Source organism: Haemaphysalis longicornis, unplaced genomic scaffold (genome assembly GCF_048455015.1).
Source record: "Haemaphysalis longicornis isolate Haplotype H1 unplaced genomic scaffold, Haemaphysalis longicornis Haplotype H1 scaffold_1, whole genome shotgun sequence".
Lineage (NCBI taxonomy): Eukaryota > Metazoa > Arthropoda > Arachnida > Ixodida > Ixodidae > Haemaphysalis > Haemaphysalis longicornis.
In genome coordinates this window covers 477078435-477100279 of record NW_027526203.1, presented here as the reverse complement: position 1 = coordinate 477100279, position 21845 = coordinate 477078435, and the positions used below count along the sequence as shown (strand labels likewise).

The window sequence follows — 21845 nt, the reverse complement described above, 5'->3', positions numbered from 1 at the left end:
GCACTGCACATAAAAACAGTGGCTTATTGGTAGGAGCACTTACTGCTGAAGAAGGAGCTTCACTGTGCAGGCACAGTGCTTTCCCCAATCATGTATCCTTTCTTCCTTCCCTGCTGTAGTATCATTGTCGGCAATGTACTCGCAGTACGTTTCCCGCTCCTGAATTTTCAGGCTGTGACAGTAATGTTGTCTGCACCCTCACACATCAGAATGCTTGGCCACGTTTTAGTGCTGGCTCAAGGCCACTGACCACGAATGGCTGCCACTATGGAAAGCCATAAGCTGCTGCTGTTTTGGCCTCCAATATTGCTGCTGAGAGTGTTGGAAAATGTACTGTAGCACCCAGTTCTTGAGGGAGATTGGATTGGTGCAAGAGCAGTACCTCACTAGGCCGTCATATATTGTGTGGTGTGCAAAAAAGGCATCACGGCTTGTGTTACATCTTGGCCAATAAACTGAGGAACATGCGCTTGCATGAAACAGTGGGGCACGGGAGGTGTGAAAGTTTCGTGCTGAAGTGAGGACCATAGCTGTGGTCACCACAGTGAAGCTGTTACTTGTTGGGTATTGCAGTCGTATGGTGGGCGTGGAGTGGCTTAAAAATAGAGCTCTCAGACTCCAAGTGGGCACACAGGTTGCTAGAGCATTGTAAGTGGAGCGCCCACTTGTCTATGAGGCACTTTTGAAGCCCAGCTTGCACCCAAGGCTCGCTGTTGGCAAGTGGCCATGCCAGCTGCCCCCAAGTGGGCGCATGGTTTCAGAAGGGAAGCAGAATTTATGGCATTTTTTGGTAGTCCCAGAGTACGTTCAAGTGTGGAGTGCGTGTAGTTGTGCAAGGGGCCATGAAGACAAAATACAAGTTTGGTTCATTCAAGAGATTCAAGAGATTGCCTCATTAGAATCATGCTGGCACCACTTTTAACGTAAACTTCGCTCAAAGAAGCTGTATAATTAGGAAAAAAGGGAATGGCCATGTGACCCACTAGCTCATTTCCCACAACAGAACCTATGATGTCATACCAGCCAGCATTGCGATTGGCGGAGGCCGGAAAAAGCAAACGCAAATTAGGCAGAATTTATCAGCTTGTCGAGCGAGCTATTTGCGCTTAAATTTCGGGCACATTCTTTTTATATCAGTAAGAATGGTGGGACAAACAGTGGAAGTTACGAAAGCACACGTAAACATAGAAGTACTGATGCGTACGGCTGTTGGTACTGCGTGCACTATGCTTGGTTTAGATGCACAGCACTGTGGGGCTTTGGGGTTGTCTCAGACAACACTGGCCGATTGACGCCAGCGACGGTGTCTTATGTGACCTTATTTGTCCACCAAGCACCATGTTTCACGAAACGATTATTTTCTCTATGAACAAAAACAAGTGAGGGTTAAATACGGTCACAAACAAACCAAAGGCAGAAAACGGCTTGCGGTGGTGTGGTGGCGCCATCTAGGTTGACTAACAGTAAGCAAGTCTCTGCTCCACACCAAGTTTAGCGGAAAGACCTGTTCTTATGATGTCATTGCAAACGTCATTCAAACACACGTTCTGGTGCGAGAATAAAAATTTTAGCTGGAATTGATTAATTTCGCAGTGAATCAAACATCATTTGCTTCCGGACAAGCACTGCGGGCACTGTAGAACACGAAATCTTTGGAATAAAACAAATTTGTGTTTTGTCTTCATGGCCCCTTTACGGCTTTTAGGAGGAAGGCAGTTTCTGGTTCTGCATAGTGCTGTTGATTTGTGGTATCTCAATGGCAGTAACGCTTGTTCATCGGAAGGTAGCATGTTCTGGAACGGAACGTTGTTTGAAGTGCACAAAAATTGGGGAAATGATTTGTTTGCCTTTTTCTTTGCTTCCCGCTTCTCTTTTTCTTGCTGTTGTGTGCCCATTTCTTCTCGCACTCTGATGCTGTTGTACGTTGTAAGGATCCTTTAGATCCCCTTCACCTCTTCCTGCGAACGTAGGCTTCAGCCACGCACAGCACGCTTATTCCCTACGAGTTACGTCACATCATTACGTCGTCTCGCGGGCTGGCGTGCAGGCGGACGAGAACTGCCCCACCACCGTCATCGCTCCTCCTCACTCGAGAACCTTCCTTCTTTCTCTTCGCACCTTTTAAGCATGGCACGTGCGCTTCACGGTGGGACTGAGAGGGAGACAACGATGTGAGATGGTATTGCCCAGCACCTCGTCGCCACCTCGTTCGGGACAGAGCGTTGTTGGCCCATGATTGGATGCGCGGGTAGGCCCATGTTGGCGGTCCACTCCGTTGTACGGGCCGGGCCCGGAGTCATGCGTTGGTATAGTGTAGTTTTTGGCCCAGTCATCGTGACCAATATGCTCTGTACCACTCGGCCAGTGCTGTCGTCGCTTTGTCGGTGAGTATAACCTGTCATGGGGGATTTTAGGGGTTGCTGTTGCCTGCCATAAGCTAGCCAGTTGGTGGGGTTTCAGCACCGTAGTGTGCAATGTGGCCCTCGGAAGCCACAGGGTTGCTGCCTTCTGAATGCAGGTACTATGTGAACCGGTTCAAGGATGCGTACCGGCAGGCCACCATCGACCTGATGCTGGGCAACCCCGTGACGGAGGACTTCATGGCCGTCAGCCCCGAGCAGGACGACGAGCCTGTGCTGGAGATGCAGGACCAAGAGCACCAGGAGCATGTCAAGCAGCTCATCGAGCACTGCAAGAAGATGCTCATTCCCGAAAGCGAGGTGGTGCTGGGCGGATGGGCCCTCATCGACGCCGACCCTGTGTGAGCCTGAGTAGGGCTGTGGATCAATGTGGAAGTGTGTAGGCGCACTGTTTGGCTTGAAGACCGAAAGCAGACAAAGTAGTGTGCTTCCCCTCGTCAGTTCTCGTTGTTCCCGTCCTTCGTACGTCTTCATGTCAGACAGCACGCCTACACACTTCAGTTACTCAAGCAGACATAAAAAATGATATGGGTGTAAGTAATTGTAACTAAAGCATGCATCACATAATTGTACTAGTATGGGGTTCACACTTACAGGCTGCAGCTGCTACCAGAGCATCAAAATGGTGTAGTCACTCGCTGTGCACATCACGTCATCGGGGTGGCTGCGCACCATCTGCTACTTGCATGCTGCCGCCGCTGAAGAGCGTGGCTAGGGCCGTGAACGACGAGAACAATGCCCGGAAATTATTCAGTGTTTCTTGTGCCCTCGATGACTGAGGCTGCAAAGAAAGAACATGTTGCTGTTCACCCCTACGACGTGCGGCACCACATTGCAGCCCTAGCAGTCACCACGGTCTGATGAACAGGTTGCAGCAGCATTGCCAAGGCCATACTTCAAGCAACCTGGTTGAAAGGCCAACTGCATTCAAATTCACTTTAAACGTACAGTACGTACCACCAAACCAACTGGGACATGACTGGTAGCCCCATGAAATGTGTGGTTAATTAATTAGAGGCGTTGTTTGAACTAGCTCCGTCGCAGACGACGCTGCACCTGCTGGCGAACTGCGCAAACAGCCATGAAGCGGAAGTGATGCTACGGCCGCCCCTGTGCTGTTTCCTACGGCCCACCGGAGGACCGGTTGAGCACCGCTGGCCGCGCTTCTCCTATTGCTGCGGCAAAGGCGAAGCGTAGCGCACAGGTTCGCTCCAGCCGGCCGGCCGCGTGCAGCTGCTTGCTTACCGGCTGTGGCTTGGCTTTAATGGCCGCGCTCTTCTCAATTTCGGTTTCAAAATCTCTGATTTTTTATGGTCGTTCGTGCTGTGGATACGCGTATTTGAGCTGGTATATTTTGTATCTTTCAGTATTTTTGGGCAGGTTATACAAAATTAAAGTTTTCGAGAGGTTGAAATTTTGAGCACAGTTGGCTTTTAAAGCTGCGGCAACCTATCGTAGTTCAGTTTCTTGAATATGGCATTGATAGAAAAGGAGAATCACTGACCCACTCATCACTCGCTCAATAGCAATAAGGTTGGGCGTGATAATTTGACTTCAATAAGTACTGTGAATTTGATTTCAATAAGTAAAAACAACAAAATAAAAGTTCACCTTATTGGTGCCTCTTCCTACTGTAGGCGCTAGCACTCGCCATGCGAAATCCCATGTCAAGGCCAGCAGAGCGGTTCTTAGATACCGAAGCACACAAGCAGCAGACAACGCGTCCTGATGATGGGATGTGCGCAATGAGTGTATGCTCCCACAATGTGCATGCACGTTGTTTCCATGCACGGCGCCTTTAGGGTGCTCTGGTTGTTGTTGTTGAACATGTTTATTTTACATTTTATGCCAATCTAAGGCTGCTGTGAAATAATGAAAAAAGCGCTAGAAATAAAAATACAAAGGAGGTAAACGTTCTGTCATTTGATCACTGGCATCAGCCTGACTCACAGGCTGTAGTTCTGGCAGTGTGTGTCTGAGGCGAGAACTGGTGGTAGCGGCTTCTGTGTCGCCCGCAAACTGGTTCGACGACCACCAAGGCTCGTCGGGGACCACCGCTGCAGTAGTTAGTGCGCACCCTCCTTGTTGCCAACATTTCTTCCCATCAAAAGCTGGCGCACATACAATCTGCCCCTCCATGTAACGCCCTGTGTCATGCCCACAGCAAAAATTTCGAGGACACCTAAGCAGTTCGTATGATGTAGGGAATACTGTATAAACAAGGCTGTTAAAGTAGACTATAGAATGCAGAATGATTTGCGTAACAAACCGAATTTTTAATTAAGTATTGAATTGTACCTTAGTTACCTAAGTGTTAAATTGTACCTTAGTTGCACATGTGCTCGTCATCAAAATATTTTTGAATCGTAGACATTCTAAGAAAAGATAGTCTATGTTCACCTAAAAGGCTGTAACATTTTTGTTTCAGCCAGAAATGGTAAAGTGCAACCTCTGGGATGTTTGGCCAGGAATGGCTCTGTGGAGGCTTGATGGGCTGTGTTCAGTCTACTAGTGCGAGTGCAGTTGCTTAGGTGGTGAAGAATGTGTGGTTTTGCAGGACTGGTGATCCTGGCCAGGCAGACATGGATTCCATACTTGTGCTTACCAAGGACTCCTACTATGTGGCCGAGTGAGTGTCAAACGTGTGTGATTGCCAGTGTGCATTTTGGTACATAAGGGCAGGTTGCCTGTCCTGTGGCAGTTATGTTTTTGGAATTTATTTCAGTGCATGTGGTATTTTCAGATTTCACGCAGACCATACATATTCAACCATGTTACTTTACGGAAGTGATCATTGTCTGACTTTGACAGTTGAACAAAAATAGTAGTTAACGACCTGACCGCGGGAACCAATCTCACCCACCATCCCCGACGTGTAAATTATCTTGGATTTTTATTATTATTGTCACAGATTATGGAGCCAGCCTATATTCTTGCTCGATATACTTTTTAACGAACAGCATAGGTCTCCTCCTTCTCATTGGTTTCCTCCTAGACAGGAAATGCTTTGAGTAGTGCCCCATCTGTCCTGAATGTTTTGTGCTTGGACGCTTTGGGAACAGATGGGAAAAACTGGTGTTACTAAATAGAGGCTTTTAAGGTATCGGCATTCTTTTCTCCTATTGTTACCTGTGGGGGCGGCCATTTTGTTTCTGGGTGCCTGCACCTGGAACGCAGACATTGAAGCGACCAGTTGAAGCGAGAATTGTGCTCTGACAAAATTTGTGAAGGAAAGTTTGACATCCACCTAAATGCAGCCATACTTTACAGAAACTTACTCCACCTTGGGGATTTCCCCTAAATCTGGTCGATTGACAAAACTTGTGCTCCAAGTATGTGCTTCTGTTTTTTTTTTTATTTGTAAAGTTTTATTAATAGCTTGGTGCGGCTAATGAATCGAAAATAACTCCATCTACCATACAGGCGATCCACATTTTGCCTAGCGACGCTTCACTGACTTTGCTTCCCTAGAGTTGTACATTGTATACGCATGTGCAGCTGTTATGCTTGTAAAAAATCTGAGCTATGCTGAGTCCAGAGTAAGTGTCATTGAAGTTAACTTAGCTTGCGAGGAGTCAAAATCAACCAAAATTGCCATCATAACATATAAAAAAAGGCCTGAGAAGCACTTTACTGTGACAGGTGAATTTAGGGTCTGTGCGACAAGTCCACATTTGCAGTCGCTTTTCCCGTCTCAAGTAACACAGTCGCTGGGGGTCATTTATTTGTGGAGGCTCGAGGAAAGCTTACTGCACAAGTGTTATTAAAAAAATCCACACTGTGACTGCCAGTATTTCTGTATTTAATCAATTCTCAATTGTACACAATGTTAAGAGCTAGGCTGCGCTTGCAGTACGTGGCAGTCTGGCGGCGCTCGCCCGTGTCATCGTCAACAAGTCGGAAACGCAGCACAGCACTCATGCAGATTGTAGGCTTAAATCCTGCCTGTGCACTTTTTTTTATTTTTTATTTTGTTTTGTTATTTTAACTGCATTTGCCTGTCGCTTTTCTTTTCTTTACAATTTTCACCAAAACCACTGCTAGAGAATGCTTTCATGCTAATAAGATGCAGCTAGTGAACAGGCTTATTCGTAAAACACAAACAGAGCTCAGATTTTTTTTTTTTTTTTAGCATCTGGTCTATATCGACACAAATTGAATAGCCAAATGTCAAATGGCTAATGCAGCCAGCCGTTCGCACGAACACAGCACCTGGAAATGCCTTGTAGTGTCACCCGCCAAACTCGGCGACGTAAAGCTGCTCGTGCACTTCCCTTCCGGAAAAAGGGGTGGGGAGGAACTAAACTGACTGTGCGGACATAATTCCCTCCTCAAAAATAAGTGTAGAGCTAATGAACACCACCGCGCACTTGCGCGATCTGACAGTAAACAGTGCCCCACAGTTGACGAGCGCCACCCTTGCCCTCCCATGTCGTCCGTAAATAACGGGAGCAGTCGGGTACGGACACCCGGCAACACTGCTAAGAAGCAAAATGGCCGCCTCGACTGATCCATGTGCATTATAGTGTACTAGTCAACAGCATCCCTCTTACGTGCAGTGCCATCTCGCAATGCGCGGAGCAGTCACCGCTGAGGCGGCCCGCGTCGCTTAGTCCGAGGCGGCAGGACGCTGTTTCGTGCTTATCAGTAACCGATGCCAGCCGTCTCCCAGCGAAGAATACCCTTGGTTTATTGTGCGCTCGTTTTATACAGTGCAATGCAGAAAGAGGGAAAGAGATAGCGTGCGCAGTGGACTGCCTGCGCACGCGCGCTTGCCTTAACACGATACATCCTCCTTTCTTGGAAGAAAAAAAAAAAGAAGAAAAAAAAACATCGAGAGAGAACGTAACCACGTAACTACGGAATTTGCACAAAATTGTCATCGTAGACTAGTCGATGGGGTGCCCTCCTATCTCGGGTCGATCTTCTGGGCACTTGCGGCTGGGCATTTGCGGCCGAAGGCGGGGCCAGTGTTGGCGCTTGTTCTGGCGGTGCATCGGAGTTCTCCTCGGCCCAGTCGTCGGCGGAGACGTGGAAGGGCTCAGTAGTTGCGAGCAGATGCTGTCGGTTACGCCGAAAAACCTTGCCGTCTTCGGTGACGACATGGTACGACCTCGGTCGCGTCATGCTGACCACCTTGGCCTTTGTTGCCCAGTCCTTACCACGTACGCGGGCGACTTGCCCTTCGCCCAAGGGCTTGAGTGGACGACCCGTTCGGCGTGCCTGGCTGTGCTTCTGTACGGCCATGCGTGGGACCTCGTTGAAATCAGGCAGGGGCGTGCGTAGCCGCCGACCTTGAAGCAGCTCTCCTGGGGACCTGCCGTCATCCAATGGGCTGGCCCTGTAATTCAAGAGTCCCAACCAAAAATCATTGTTTCCTTCCGTCGTTTTTTTCAGAATTCTCTTCACTACTTGCACTCCTTTCTCTGCCAGGCCGTTTGATCGCGGGAACAAGGGGCTCGATGTTGTGTGCTTGAAATCAAACTTTCTCGAGAATGCGGCAAATTCACGGCTAGCAAACTGCGGCCCGTTGTCGGTGCACACTTCCGCCGGTATGCCGTATCGCGCAAATATCGCGCTTAGCTTTTCGATAACTGTAGAAGCCGATGTGTCGTACAGTGCTTCTACCTCCGGGAAATTTGATAGCGCGTCATACGCACACAAGAATGCTTTGCCGGCGTAGTGAAAAATGTCGACGCCCACTCTGAACCACGCATGCTCCGGCACGGGTCTCATCATGAGAGGCTCACTTTCTTGTTTGTAAGAATATTTTCTGCACGTTGCGCAATTCTTGACAACCTGTTCTACGTCTGTGCCCAGTCCTGGCCAGAAAACTAAACGGCGGGCTCGGGATTTGCACTTGTTTATTCCCATATGCCCATCATGAATCCTATCCAACATCTCACGGCGCATGCTTTGCGGTATAACAGCTTTGCATCCTTTGAGCAATACGCCGTTGACCACAGAGAGTTCTCCGGCGAAGGGTTTGAGCTCTCCATCCATGGGTTGCCTGTTTTGCAGGCACTCAAGGACAGTTCCCAAGTACCTGTCATTTTGAGTCTCCCTTGCCAGTCGTACTTGCGTGGCCTCGCTGACCAGCGCCTGCACAGTTGTAACGGCATGAATCTCGACGTCTTCGTCCGCCTCGTCGTCTGGTGGTCCAACGGAGGCTCTCGACAGCAGATCGGCCAAAACCAATTCTTTACCGGGGACAAACTGCAAGTGGAAGCGGTATTTCAGCAAACGCAAGAAAAAACGCTGCAATCTCGGTGGCATGTCGCCGATAGCTTTTTGTGCGATAGCAATCAGTGGACGGTGATCCATTTCAAGTGCAATGGTACGACCGTATACAAAGTGATGGAATTTTTCGCACCCGAATACAACAGCCATCGCCTCTTTTTCGATCTGCGAATACCTTTTCTGGGCATCGGTCAACACGCGCGAGGCATAAGCGACTGGCTTCCACGCGCTATCATAACGCTGCATTAGCGCGGAACCTATGCCATTCTGCGACGCATCGGACGTTATCTTTGTGTCTCGTTCAGGATCGAAAATTGCAAGCACCGGCTTCTTGCTCAAACAGGCGCAGAGCTGTTCCCATTCCTTGGCGTGATTGGCATTCCATTCGAACGCGGCATCTTTTTTCACTAGCTGTCGCATTTGCAGTGTCTTCTCAGCTAGTGCTGGGACGAATTTAGAAAAATAATTCACCACGCCTAGCATGCGTTGTACGCCATGCTTGTCAGTCGGTGGTGGCATGTTCCGCATGACGTTCACAGATTCAGGGCTTGGCTGTATACCTTTTGCGGATATGATATCGCCTAGGAAACAAACTTCGGACACTCCGATTTCGCATTTTGCGGCATTGAATGTTAGCCCCGCTTTCAGCGCTGCTTCCAAGACAGCCCGCAGCCTTTCATCGTGCTCGTCCCTCGTCGCGCCACAAATGAGAATGTCATCGACGTACACGCGTACACCCGGTATGGACTCAAAAATCTGACCCACAGTTTTTTGAAAAACTTCCGACGCCGAGGCTATTCCGAATGGAAGTCTCAGAAAGCGATAACGCCCAAACGGGGTGGCGAAAGTGCATATTTTTGAAGTCTCTTCGTGGAGCGGTATTTGATGAAACCCAGAAGTTGCATCCAAACGAGAAAAAATGGTTGCTCCCGCAAGCTCAGCCTCGATGTCCTCTCGACGTGGCATTTCAAAATGTTCTCGCTTCAAGCATTCATTAATTTTTCTGGGGTCCATGCACACTCTCAATTTGCCATCCTTTTTTCTGGCAATTACTAAAGGACTCACCCAGTCCGTAGGCTCTTGCACCTTGACCACGATGCCTGCCTTTTCCATGCGGTCGAGTTCCTGTTTGAGGGGCTCTTGTAGTGCCAGTGGCACTCGTCGAGCTGTCTGGATGACAGGAACGGCGTCGTCCCGCAACACCATCCGGTATTGCCGTTGTAGGCATCCCGTGCCGCTGAACACTTCTTAAACTGCTTGACAACATGCTCACTTGTGTTCGTAGACACTGCGTTCACAGAGCGTGAGAACAAGCCGAGCAGCTCACTTGCTTGTAGTCCCAACAGCGCTTGACGTCCTTTCTTGACGACGAAGAAGTCGATGTCAGCTGTGTTGGTGGAGAGGGCCAGTTTTACAGTGACAATACCCATGTGTTTGATGATTCCTCCGTCATACGTACGTAGAACCGAGTTGCTGGCCCTTAATTGCGAACTGGGCTGCAATTTTTTGTACATGCTGTAGGGCAGCAGATTTGCTTGGGCACCAGTGTCGACCTTTAGGTGCAGTACGTGATGACCGACATGGGCTTGTACGATCCAGTCTTTTTGCTGCAAAACAGCATCTACGGATACTTCAAGAATCTGAAAATCTTCGTCGCTGTCCTCAATTTGAGCGACCTGCTTGGTGGTTTTGCAACGGACGGCAAAGTGATTTTTTCCCCCACATTTTCTACATATGCGTCCAAATGCTGGGCATTTCCGAGGGCCATGCACTCGCCCACATCTCGGGCACTTAAACTCAGGGGGTTGTTCAGCGCCTCTAGACCTCGTTAACTGGGTCAACTTGTCGCTCTCGAGTCCATATGTCGTTTCGGGCGGCAGAGACTTCGGCAGCTTTGCATAGCTGTTCTGCGGTCGCAAGAGTCAGCTTGTTGTCACGAAGAAGCTTTTCGCGTACTTTGTCACATTTTGTTCCGAACACAAGCTGATCCCTAATCATTGATTCCGTCATTGTGCCAAAGTTGCAGAACTGCGCCAGCCTTCTCAGGTCTCTCAGAAAGTGTTCCGTAGGCTCGCCTTCGCCTTGAACGCGTTGACGAAACACGTAGCGCTCATGCACTTCATTTAGCTGCTCGGCAAAATACTCGTCAAACTTCTTGATTACTGTGGCGTAATCATTCCGGTCCTCACCTTGGTCGAAGGAGAAGTTGTTGTACACTTCGAGGACGTCGTCGCCGGCTATGCTGAGCAGCAGCGCAAGCTTGGTGGGACCCGGCGTTGGCGTTTCCTTGGGTGCGGCTGGCGCTGAAGCAGTCAAAAACAGCTCAAACTTTTGCTTGAACGGGCGCCAATTCTTGCTAATATCCCCATGCAGCCGCAGGTGCTCGGGCGGTTTCAACAAAACTTCCATACCGCTTCTGTCCGGTTCCGCCGTGGCCGTGGTATCGTCTTTCAATGCCGAGAATCGCCCGTGGCCACTTCTGACACCATGTTTCGTGCTTATCAGTAACCGATGCCAGCCGTCTCCCAGCGAAGAATACCCTTGGTTTATTGTGCGCTCGTTTTATACAGTGCAATGCAGAAAGAGGGAAAGAGATAGCGTGCGCAGTGGACTGCCTGCGCACGCGCGCTCGCCTTAACACGATACAGACGCGAGGGGCACATTTTGGCTGCTTCACAGTGGCGCATGCTGTTGGGAAGCAGCTGAAATTCTTCTTACTCTAGCCCTTACACCGTGTGCCGATGGAGAAAAGAAAAAATCAAAAATTAGAATTAAACGAACAACAAAACACAAAAAAAGAATCAAAGAAAGGAATCTAATAAAAAAGACATCGAAATGCCTTGACATACTATGCAGGTCCTTCTTAATGTTATGCCCATTTTTTCCTTGGGGAAATTGTAAAGCGCCAAATTACCGTGTAGAGAGAATACATTGAAGCTGTATATAGTCGTCTCGGAGGCTGCAGAATGAATCACATCTGAAGTAATTATTCGACGTTAGCTTGGCAAAGCTAGTGCCCTTGCACCTGGGATCAAGTTGTAGTAGTAGTAGTAATAGTATTAGTAAGAAACTTTATTATCCAAGAAGACGACTTGCATTTCGTCCTTGGTGGGTTGAGTCCCTAATCCAGGATGCCCAGGACCCCAGGCTTGATTTTTTTTTTTTGGGGGGGGGCTTTGCTACATGTGCATACATGAGACACAAGAAGTTATGAAATAGCAGTAACAGCATTAACTGCAAAAAACTACAAAGCATTTGCCATTTCCATGCACCATGAGAATAATAATACTAGTGTAAATAAAATTCAATGACACGTAGAAACAATGCAGCATGGCGTGATGACGTAAGTAAATATGTGCCAATTTTGTACATTGCCGCAAGTTCTAGAAAACATGGTAAATGGGAGCAAGTGTATGTGGTAAGGGTGTTGCTTGATTTTTTTTTCGGTTACGCTCGCATGCGGTAAGCATCCTGTTCAGATGTTCGACATATCTTTCCCCCTTTTTAATGTCGCTTGGAGAACTGGGAATGATGCTGGACACTGAGTGTTATGTTAGTTGCGGTCAGTCTCAGGCAATGTGTGCTCACGCTCAGCTTTGCCGTTTGGGGCTCGCACCGTGTGGCCGCATCTTTTGCCTCAGTGAAAGTTTAAAGACCACCTGAGCCCTGGGACAGCCACTGCAGCCACATTTTGTGGTGGCACCTGTTGCAGGTTCCCTGGTGATTTTTCTTTTGTGCGTGTGTGCCAATTTGAGTGGCAGCCATGAAGCAAGAACGTGTTTGGGAGGCATAATGCCGATTGCGGCAGGCACAAGCGGGCGACCAGGTAATGTTGCACTGAATGCAGCTTCGCAGCTGCGACAGTGAATGAGACCTGGTGGAGTGTGCTGAAGGCAGTGTCTGGGTGGAATGTTGGTCATGGCGTCCACACAGCTTCCTATCCCGCCCCAGGAAGTGAAGCTCTCCCTCTTCTCCTGTTTGTTCAAACTGGGGAAGTGATCTGTGCCTGCGCAAAGCGCATGCAGGCACCTGGTGCATATTTGTGCCTTGTGTGACTGTAAATCTGCTCTCGCGCAGGTATGATGACCAAACCGATCGCATTACCAAATACCAAAGAGTGTTTTTGGAAGACCTTGAGAAAATGGAACTAGGTAAGCTACTTTGACTGCCTTGCTTGGGAATGTACACCCTCCCTATTTTTTGTCAATGTCATGGGAGCGTCAACCATTCGGTTGATCAGCGCCATAGGACGGAGTGACGCGGCGAACACAACACGAGTAGCCGCATGTGCACCGAGCACTGGCTGCTGCGGCTGTCATTTGCTGTGCTCTTCCAGGAGCTGAGCGCAGCCCTGAATTGTTTCCTTCACTTACCACACTTCTTTGCATGCTCGCCGACTTTGGTCACGAGAGAGAGAATACTTCATAAAGTGCTAAAAAACACAAATTTCGAGATTTGCAGGAGGAACGATTAGGCTGCTGTTTTTAGTTAGTTTCACTTGTCGTCTTTGCACCGTTAGCAGGAAGTGTGATAAGAGGAGGAAATAATCGGGGGCAGCGTTGTGCTCTTGGAACAGCTTAGCAGGCGACGTCTGCTGTGGCCAGTGCTTGGTGTGCATGCGGCAACTCTCGCCGAGTCCGCCGTGTCGCTCTGTTATATGGCGTGGATCAACAGAACAGTCGGCGCTCCCATGATATTGATAAAAAAAATTGGGCAGGTGTACATTGAACTATTTCTTGTAGCTGCCGCTGATTTACCAACAAAAAGTTCTGCACTTTTGTACATACCAATCTTCATTGTGTGCCTATGAGAATCTGGAAATGTCATAATGGGATTAGTCAATTTGGTTAATTGACTGAACCACATCAATTAGTATTGTAATGAGCATCTTAGGTGACTGGCTCCAGTGGAAAAACTGAAATCACTTTAAGGCTTTAGTGCCGACAAGTCAAATTAATAATAATAATAATAATAATAATGAAACTTTATTTCTGTTTCATAAACACAGATATGGATACAGAAACACAGATACAGAAAAAGGAACCGCGGAAAAAAGCTGTCATAGACAGCTTGACGAGGCCGCAGCCCCCTTTTTTCTCAGACAGCAGCATCGCGACAAAAGGAAACACAGTTATACAGGCAACCGAAAAAAAGTAACAATAAAAGCTAAAACCCGTCATTTTCAACAGGTATAAAAAGAACAGTTAAACAAGAAAGCAAATGAGAGACATAGAAAGGTTAACGCAGTTTAGTACACATGACACGTAATTGACGTTTAGAACATTTATAGATATCAAAATCGGCGCACTGAAATACATTTAAAAGAGAAGGCAGGGTACACTGTAAGCGCTCTTTCCCAGTGTTTAAACGGGATGTAGGGACCGCCCAAGTTTCCTTATTCCTGAAAGGGTAACTGATTTCTTTCTGTTTCAACCGGGCCAAATTACGCATGTAGTTTATGTTTATCTTGGTTTCTATTTTGAATCGGTTACTCAAACGATAATTGTACAAGTTGAAGATTTTGATTACACCACTTTTAAGAAAGAGGTCTCTGGTTGGCTCCCTATAACCTTTGTTATAAACGTGACGAAGAAATTTTTTTTGTAGTAAATAAACTTTATGTAAAGAGGAATACTTTGCGGTACCCCAGACAAGTTGACAATAATTTAAATTAGAATAAAAAAGAGAATTGTACAGAAGCAATTTCACAGATTTGGGGAGAATGTACCTTAAACGACCAACGACACCAGTGATTCGAGCCAGCTTATTTATAACATGATCAACATGATTATCCCACGACATGTTTGCGGAAAACACGACACCTAGGCATTTGAAGCTATCCACAAACTGTAAATTTCGCGAGTTTAGTTTAATGGGAGAATGAGAGGGAACCGGTTTATTTTTAGGGCGAAATATAACTGCTTTTGTTTTATTTTCGTTAATTCGCATGTAGTTTGCATCAGACCATTTGTGCAGCGCCTCCATCGTGAGATTGCATGTACAGATAAGTTCATCAATATTATCGCCAGAAAAAAACATACTAGTGTCGTCTGCATAAATAACAAGTGTAGCTGTGTCACTAATATTTACAATGTCGTTCAAATAAAGATTAAACAGCAGAGGCCCCAGTATACTGCCCTGCGGGACACCAGAGACCACAGGGCTAACACTGGAGTAAGCGTCATTTATGTGGACAACCTGTGTTCTATTAGACAGATATGACGTTATCAACAAACCAGCAGTGCCCCTAATACCGTAACACGCTAGTTTCTTGATCAGCAGTTCATGGTTCACTAAGTCAAACGCTTTGGAAAAATCTACAAAAATTCCTATGACCATTGGTTCTTTCGAATAAAGCATGCTAGCTATATGCTACGAGGCAGTGGGCTTGTTGAATTAAACAAGGGTTGTGTCACTTGTTGCAACCCAGGGGGCATTCGATTACCTACATTCTTGAGCAGTTTGACCCTTTTAGTGCCATCTATTTTAGAAGCTTCCTTTGAATACATGCTAGAATACCAGTCTTCAAGTTTCAAATATTTTTGGTGTTTTCTTTCCATTTGCGGAAAATAAAGCATGAGCTAAAGGATTGACAAGGGCTCTCACTCCACGTGGCATTCAGGGCAGCACAGTGCCCCTGAGCAACTTGCACCACACCTCTCCCGTCTCTCGGACCTCCTCGGGTGTCCGCAGGCATACCATCTTCGGACGCGCCGTCTGATCAGGGTGGCAACTCCGCTGTTTTGGGTTGGCTCACACACGTCTGCGTGGTAGATGAGGACGAGTAAAGCCACTAGTGGCAAATGGTAGGCTCCCAAGACCCCAAAGGAAAGAATCGTGCACTCTGTGCCTCTTCAGCCAACAGCTCCTGTGGCCGGTGGCATGGCCAGAGCATCACCTACCTCCTCCCTGAACGCTGTTGCCCAATTTGCATTCAAGCATACCAAAGTTCTGCTGCAGTAAAATTTATTACTTCTTGTCCCACTCATGAAGGTTTCTTCAGTCAACTAGCTCACCAGTCTTCAACCTACTTTTCCACAATGTAGGAATGCGTACCTTGCTACTGCCTTGTAAGATTTGTCAATCTTCGCTAATGCTTGCCACACCAATATTCTATGGGGGCAATAACACCCAATGCAACCGACACTGAAAAGCACAGCTAGTGAAAATAACAGCAAACAAAGCAAGCCAAGGAGAACAAACACTGCCAATGTTGCCACAGGAGTTAAAAGTAGAAGTGTGGGTGCATAAAAAATTAATTCCATCGTGTTTCCACTCAAATGCAGGCGTTCTTTAAATATAAATATATACATATAATGTACCTCGATGCAGGCGATCAGGTGTGTATGCGAGACATTTGATTTCGGTGCCAATTTCGAATTTCTAGAAAAGTCAAGGGGGAGGCGCTTGCTTTGTACACTACTGGGGACCATTTATAACGTAACGGCTTATAGTGCACGACTGAATGTAACACGTGGTTTTGTAACCACCGCTTCACCTCCCAATGCATCAGCATACCGCGTGAAACAGAAAATGAAATTTCCTTATGTAGAAAAAAAGGAGGAAGGAAAAGAGGGGGGGGGGGGGGGGGGGGGGGGGGTACCCATTAGTTCGCGTGTTCCGTTTGCACTCGCGTCATGACCACAACTGCCCTTGTTCTTGGCACACCTCTGAACATATCGACCCCCCACGCACGCGGTCAGTTGTGTCTATTAGAATCTTCTGCAGATAGGCAACTGCCCTTTCCCCTTTCGAATATCTGGAGACAGCAAGCCGTGATGCCGGAGGTTTGCAATATCTGCACGTTGTGCTGATAATGTCACCACCTTGATCATCCCAAACACGAGGTGGGGTGAGAAAAAATACGGCTTGCCTTTTTATTTTTTATTTCGTTGTCTCTTGGCATAAGCCGGGCTTCTTCCCTCCCTGTGGCATCCATTCTTCTAGCCGCTAAGAAGTGCAGGCGTGCTCCCTCAAAACGCAAACACAAAGTAATTTGAAGCCGTTCTCGCAGTTTGTGAGCATCTGTTGAGGGGGAAAAAAAAAAGTAAAGAGTGTGCCATTTGAGTGATGATAAACAGAGAACAATTGAAAGGTATGTTGCGATGTGTTTGTATTTGCACGTTTCATTTATAGTGCGTATTTTTGCGGCTCCGACAACTTGCATTATATGCGGTCTACACTGCATATTGCAACCCTCTTCCTTTAAGGGGGTTTGGAATTGTTGGCATAGCCTGGCAGTGAAAAAATGGTGCAATGAAAGCTGACAGTAGGAAGAGGGTGGGATCGTGGCGTGCACCACCGCCTTCCACACTGTGAGGCTGTCCTTCCCGCTGAGGAGGAGCACTCTCCCAGCCTCTCGACCAAACTCTAGCCCCGCTCATCGATGTGCAAGTTAGTCGGGGATCATCTCTGAGCTTTTCACCATGTTGTACATGCTTGGGAAAGTCGCAGTTCTGTGGGGCTGTGCATGCCATCCTTGCGCTGACCAGAGGTCCTACAGCTCTTCCGGGGACCCCTGCTCTGTCTCCACTGCAGGAACAAGGGGGAGGGAACAGCTGTGGTGCTGCTGCACAGTGTTCCTGTGCCCTCGGCTGCACTTCTTCCACTTTTTCTTTGGAGCCCAGAGTTCGCAGCTGCTATATAGGTTTGGCCGTCACATGAGTCTACTGTAACTTATTTAATTTGTGTGAGGACCTAATTTTCACTCCTTTGAGATGGATACATTTGCGAGAGCTAGGCTAGGTGATCAAAATATTGCTGCTACTTTGAAAAATACGCCATTCCACTCCATGAAGGTGGATGATCAGTAAAGCTCGAGTCCGGACTACATGCAGCGTCACAATTACGTCAACAGAAGAGAGGTTAAACTAAAAAAATTCAGGGACGCTTGCACTCACACGCAAGACTTGAATGGCGAAGCTGCTGTAGGTGAGCATTGCCGGACACATATTTAAGTTTCAGTATCATTGGTTATCTGCATAGTGGCGGTGCTAGTAACGGTCGTCATGTGCATCGAAGAGGTCGTAATCTTCTTCGTGGTGATCGGTGGATGCAAAGTCATCTTTAGCATTGTAGACTTCTACCAGCTCTTCGTTGACTCGAGGCAGCGGTGGTGGGTTCTTCAAGTCATCTCGGAAAGGATTGGCACACTCGTAGCCATGTCTCCATCCATAATGGCTTCTAGCTTCTATCCATAATGGCTTCTCTCCCAAGCAGGGTGTCTTTTCATTTTTAGAATTAACACTGAAGTTTTTTTTTTTTTTTTTTTTAATGCGTGGTAGCACTTGACAACACCGCTGGATTTTTTATTTGTTTATTTATTTCATCACCAGCTTATCTACGCCCACTGCAGGGCAAAGGCCTCTCCCATTGTTCTCCAATTACCTCGGTCCTGTGCCAACTGTGACCAATTTATCCCCGCAAACTTCTTGATCTCATCTGCCCATCTAACTTTCTGCCGCCCCCTGCAACGCTTGCTTTCTATGTATTTATTTATAGCCAAAGCCACTGTGCGAGCCAGGGACTCAGCAGTCACCGCGAGGCACATGCTCACGAGCGCTCGGCATTTTAGCCGCTGTGCATGCCGGGAACGCTCGGCGGTCGCTGCGAGGCATGCGCTCACGGGCACTCCACATTTTCTTGGTATTTTTTCCTGCACTAGCGAACTTGCGGCTTGCACAACAGCTCCGCTGTTAAAAGGGAGAATGGCAACTTGTCTTCACGATGCGACCGCTGCCCCGAGGAGATGGAGCAAACCAGGTGCACAGGCACTTGGAATGCCAACAAAGAGGGGGCAGACACAGGTAGCGTGGGTCGCAAAGCAACAAAACTTTGAGCCTCTACTGATCTTTAAAATCAGGCCTACAGATAACTAATTTACTCAAAATGCTCATCCAAGTGATGAGATGTATAAGCTTCAAGTGTAAATCATTTCTTGATCTTCAGAATGGTGCCTGTTATTAACTAATCTTAACTTACTCAGAATGCCTATCCTAGTGGTGAGTGTTTTGAACGGCGTGCGACTTCAGTGGTGATTGCATGCTAACAGCACACGCGCCGGGATGTTTGTTTTCCAATGCCTTGCGCTATAGATTGCCTCTTTCTTCACAGGTGAGAAAAATACGTGGAACCCTAGCCATGTAAGCTTTGCCTAAAACAAATATATGCGTGATCTCCCACAAAAAGGGCCCTTTCATTTAAAGCTCTCCACGTTGTTGTCATGCAAGTTTCGAACCAGATTGTATTGTAAATGCAAAATTGCACTTGTAGGAGGAACTTTATTTTTCATGATCAGGTACCATGCCTGCCAAAACAGTGTGCAATGTCACAGTGCAATGGGAAGTTCTGAGCTGCCATGATGGCTCACTGCTTTCTTTCCATAAGGGCTTCGTGTCACTTCTTCAGTACGAAGTAAAATATTGCGGGGTTATATGGCCCCTCATAGCCTAGCTCCCTGGCCTTTGAGGAAGCATATGGCATATTACAAGCGTTGACAACACAAGCATACCTGCCAGGTATGCTGTTATGGCATTAGGGAGATCTGTCCTGGGGGTAACAGCAACAGAATGCAATAATTGCGTGCATTTTTAATTTACTTATGACAGAGCAGAAACAGTTAATCTAAAACACTGGTCAGGTGCTACATCTTCGACATGGCTGACGCTGCCCTTTTCAGGAAGTCATGGGAATACCGTCGAGCGTAACAGTGTTCGCTCCTGCAACACTTCGCCAAAAGGACGCAACTGAGGGATGTGTCAGACATGGATGCTCAAAAGTGGGGGCAATTTTTCTTTGGTACTGACCAGTTCAGCGTGTGCGCATAGCCAACTATGCTTTCTAAGCTCATCACTGATAATGGTGTCAATTGGTGTAGGAATAAATTGAATTGTCGGGTAGCTCCAGCGCAATGTGGCCAGACTGGGAGAAAGGTTTGGCCAAACATGAGTGCATATTCAGGACATCTTTGTTTTGGTCGTACAATCGGGAGCCCCCCGGACAATTCGGGAAACCTGGCAGGTATGCACAAGGCAGCAGTGAGAGGAGCTTTCTTGGGCAGTTTTGTTGCTCAGGTCCTCGAGGTATTCTGAAACTGCACCTTTACTGGAATTTTTAAAATGTTTACTCACGAACACAAATTCATTTACAGTGTGCGGTAAACAAGAACAACACTAGATGTACTAGATGTACAAGTGTGCTGCATATAGATGTGCATTACCAAACCTGCTGCCATAGAAAAGCTGTGTAGCGTGTGTGTAACCGGATATAATGTTGATGTCCTGTCTTTGCAGGTCCAGAGCCATCTCTTTTCAAGTCGAGGCACTACTGCATTCGCTTCCACTATCTGGTCAATGGGCAAAGCGGCTATTTCCACATGTTTCGGTCAACAGGAACGCGCTTCTTCAATAACGTGGCAGTGCCAATCAGTGGTGAAGAGGAAACCATTGGTACGAAATGGAGAGGTTAAGCAACTGTTTTGTTGGGGAATTTTTACTCCCAACAAATTAGTTGGGATTTGAGCAAGATTCGGGTATGCTACTAATAATGATCAATAAGTCCTGATCAGCTGGAGCAGCATCTGCAATTTGTGTCTTGTGCATCTATGACGCGTAAAAATTGCCACGTTTTCACTTTCACCATGTGTCGGGCTGATCGGGTGCGTGGAGGTGTGGGAACTTAAACTGACTCCACTGTCCTTGGCTGAAGGTGAAGAGGCTTTAGAACTCAAAGAAAAGTTAACCAGCAGCAAGTACAGTGAAAGCAATATTTTCGCGAAAGCAATATTTCCGCAGTACCTGCAATAGAAGCACCACAATACGCAAACAAAAGTGGCCTGATGCTCTGCCTCCATTTGGGTGCGCGATGCTGGAAGAGGGAAGAGCGGAGGCAAAAACCGGCCAGGAATATGTCCTGGCTGGAGTGGCCGCCTGTGCCACGCTCTTCTCGCCGTGTTTCCTCTGGAGGCTTGCCACAGAAAGAATGCCACTCCTTTTTTTTTGTTGTTGGGAGCACTTATTTATCAAATTTTCATGTTCAAAAGGTATGCCCAAACGCCAGACTAAACATCTATTACCATGCCGTGTTCTTAAGTGGGATATTACCATGCCAGGATGTTGTCTACATGGTCTACATACGAAAGCGACAGCCGAGGTGGCTGTGCTTGATGACAGCAAATACACTACCCTACTTTGGATGCTTTGTCAGATTTTCTCATACATGCTTTTTTTTTTTTTCGGATATAAATGTTTCTAGATTATGCTTGAGCTAGGAAACATGGGTTGTTTCTTTCGTGTTCCAGAAAAAATAGTCATCCATTCACGAAATACCTTCTTTTCAAATGCATCGGTCTTCTTTTGTTGCAGAACTTAGAACTGTGTTCAAAAATTCAACTTTTAGGGAAACTAAAACAAGGTTCCAATCCTGATACAGCTTCTCTCCCGGCTAATAGGTAAATTATATGTTTACGAAGTAAGAGAACCAAGAACATAGAATTAGTTATTTTGAAAGTATACATGCCACGAGAAGGTAATAGTTGTCTGGAATGGGAAAATACCGCTCCACAAACAACCTTAGTACTTTGCGTATTCGAGTAGCTACGGGGGCTTAATTCCTTTGCCCAAGGTGTGCTGCATTATTTTAGGGGCTACTGTGCGTCTGCATATTACAACCTGCCATGCACTGGTTAACATTGCAGCTCACCTGTGCTCCAGTGATGTTTGTTGATAGAAAACACCCAAGGCATTCTGGCCCAGAAACCATGATGAGAATAAAAGAGGAAGGAGCAAAAAGTGCATATACGGCTTGTGTCCGACTAGTGGTAAATGCTTTAATCTAGCTATTGTGAAACGGGCCAATGATTTATTATCACAAACCCTTGGCGATTGTTGCCAATAGTAACGTAGCTGCAATCTAACAGCATCGTCCGGCTGGTCTTATAACGAGGTTGCCGCATTATGATAGCAGAATGCGCAGCATACAGTGAAAAGGAAGCCCCAGTAGAGCCGCTAATGCAGCAGTATGCTACCAGATATCAAGAACAAATGCAAGGCAAATGGGCAGATGCCCCGGATAAAGCAACTGCAGGAACCGAAAAGACGCCGCTTCCAAAATCGCAAGCGCATGCAAGAGGGTGAGTGGGGGAAGGGAGGCGGGTAATGAACAAAGGACATTTGGCAGCACAGTCTG

At 47.2% G+C, this 21845-nt stretch overlaps 1 protein-coding gene across 3 annotated transcripts in view; it reads left to right on the top strand.

Annotated features, from left to right (window-relative positions):
• The window catches only part of Sp3 (phosphatidylinositide phosphatase spermathreecae), a 91368-nt gene that overhangs the window by 51150 nt on the left and 18373 nt on the right, over positions 1 to 21845 (top strand). For all 3 annotated transcript variants that reach the window (XM_077688245.1, XM_077688247.1, XM_077688246.1), the window contains 4 exons: positions 2519 to 2761; positions 4978 to 5049; positions 12738 to 12811; positions 19952 to 20107. In XM_077688245.1, the coding sequence (XP_077544371.1) occupies positions 2519 to 2761; positions 4978 to 5049; positions 12738 to 12811; positions 19952 to 20107 (545 nt within the window). The remainder of the gene's footprint in view (positions 1 to 2518; positions 2762 to 4977; positions 5050 to 12737; positions 12812 to 19951; positions 20108 to 21845) is intronic.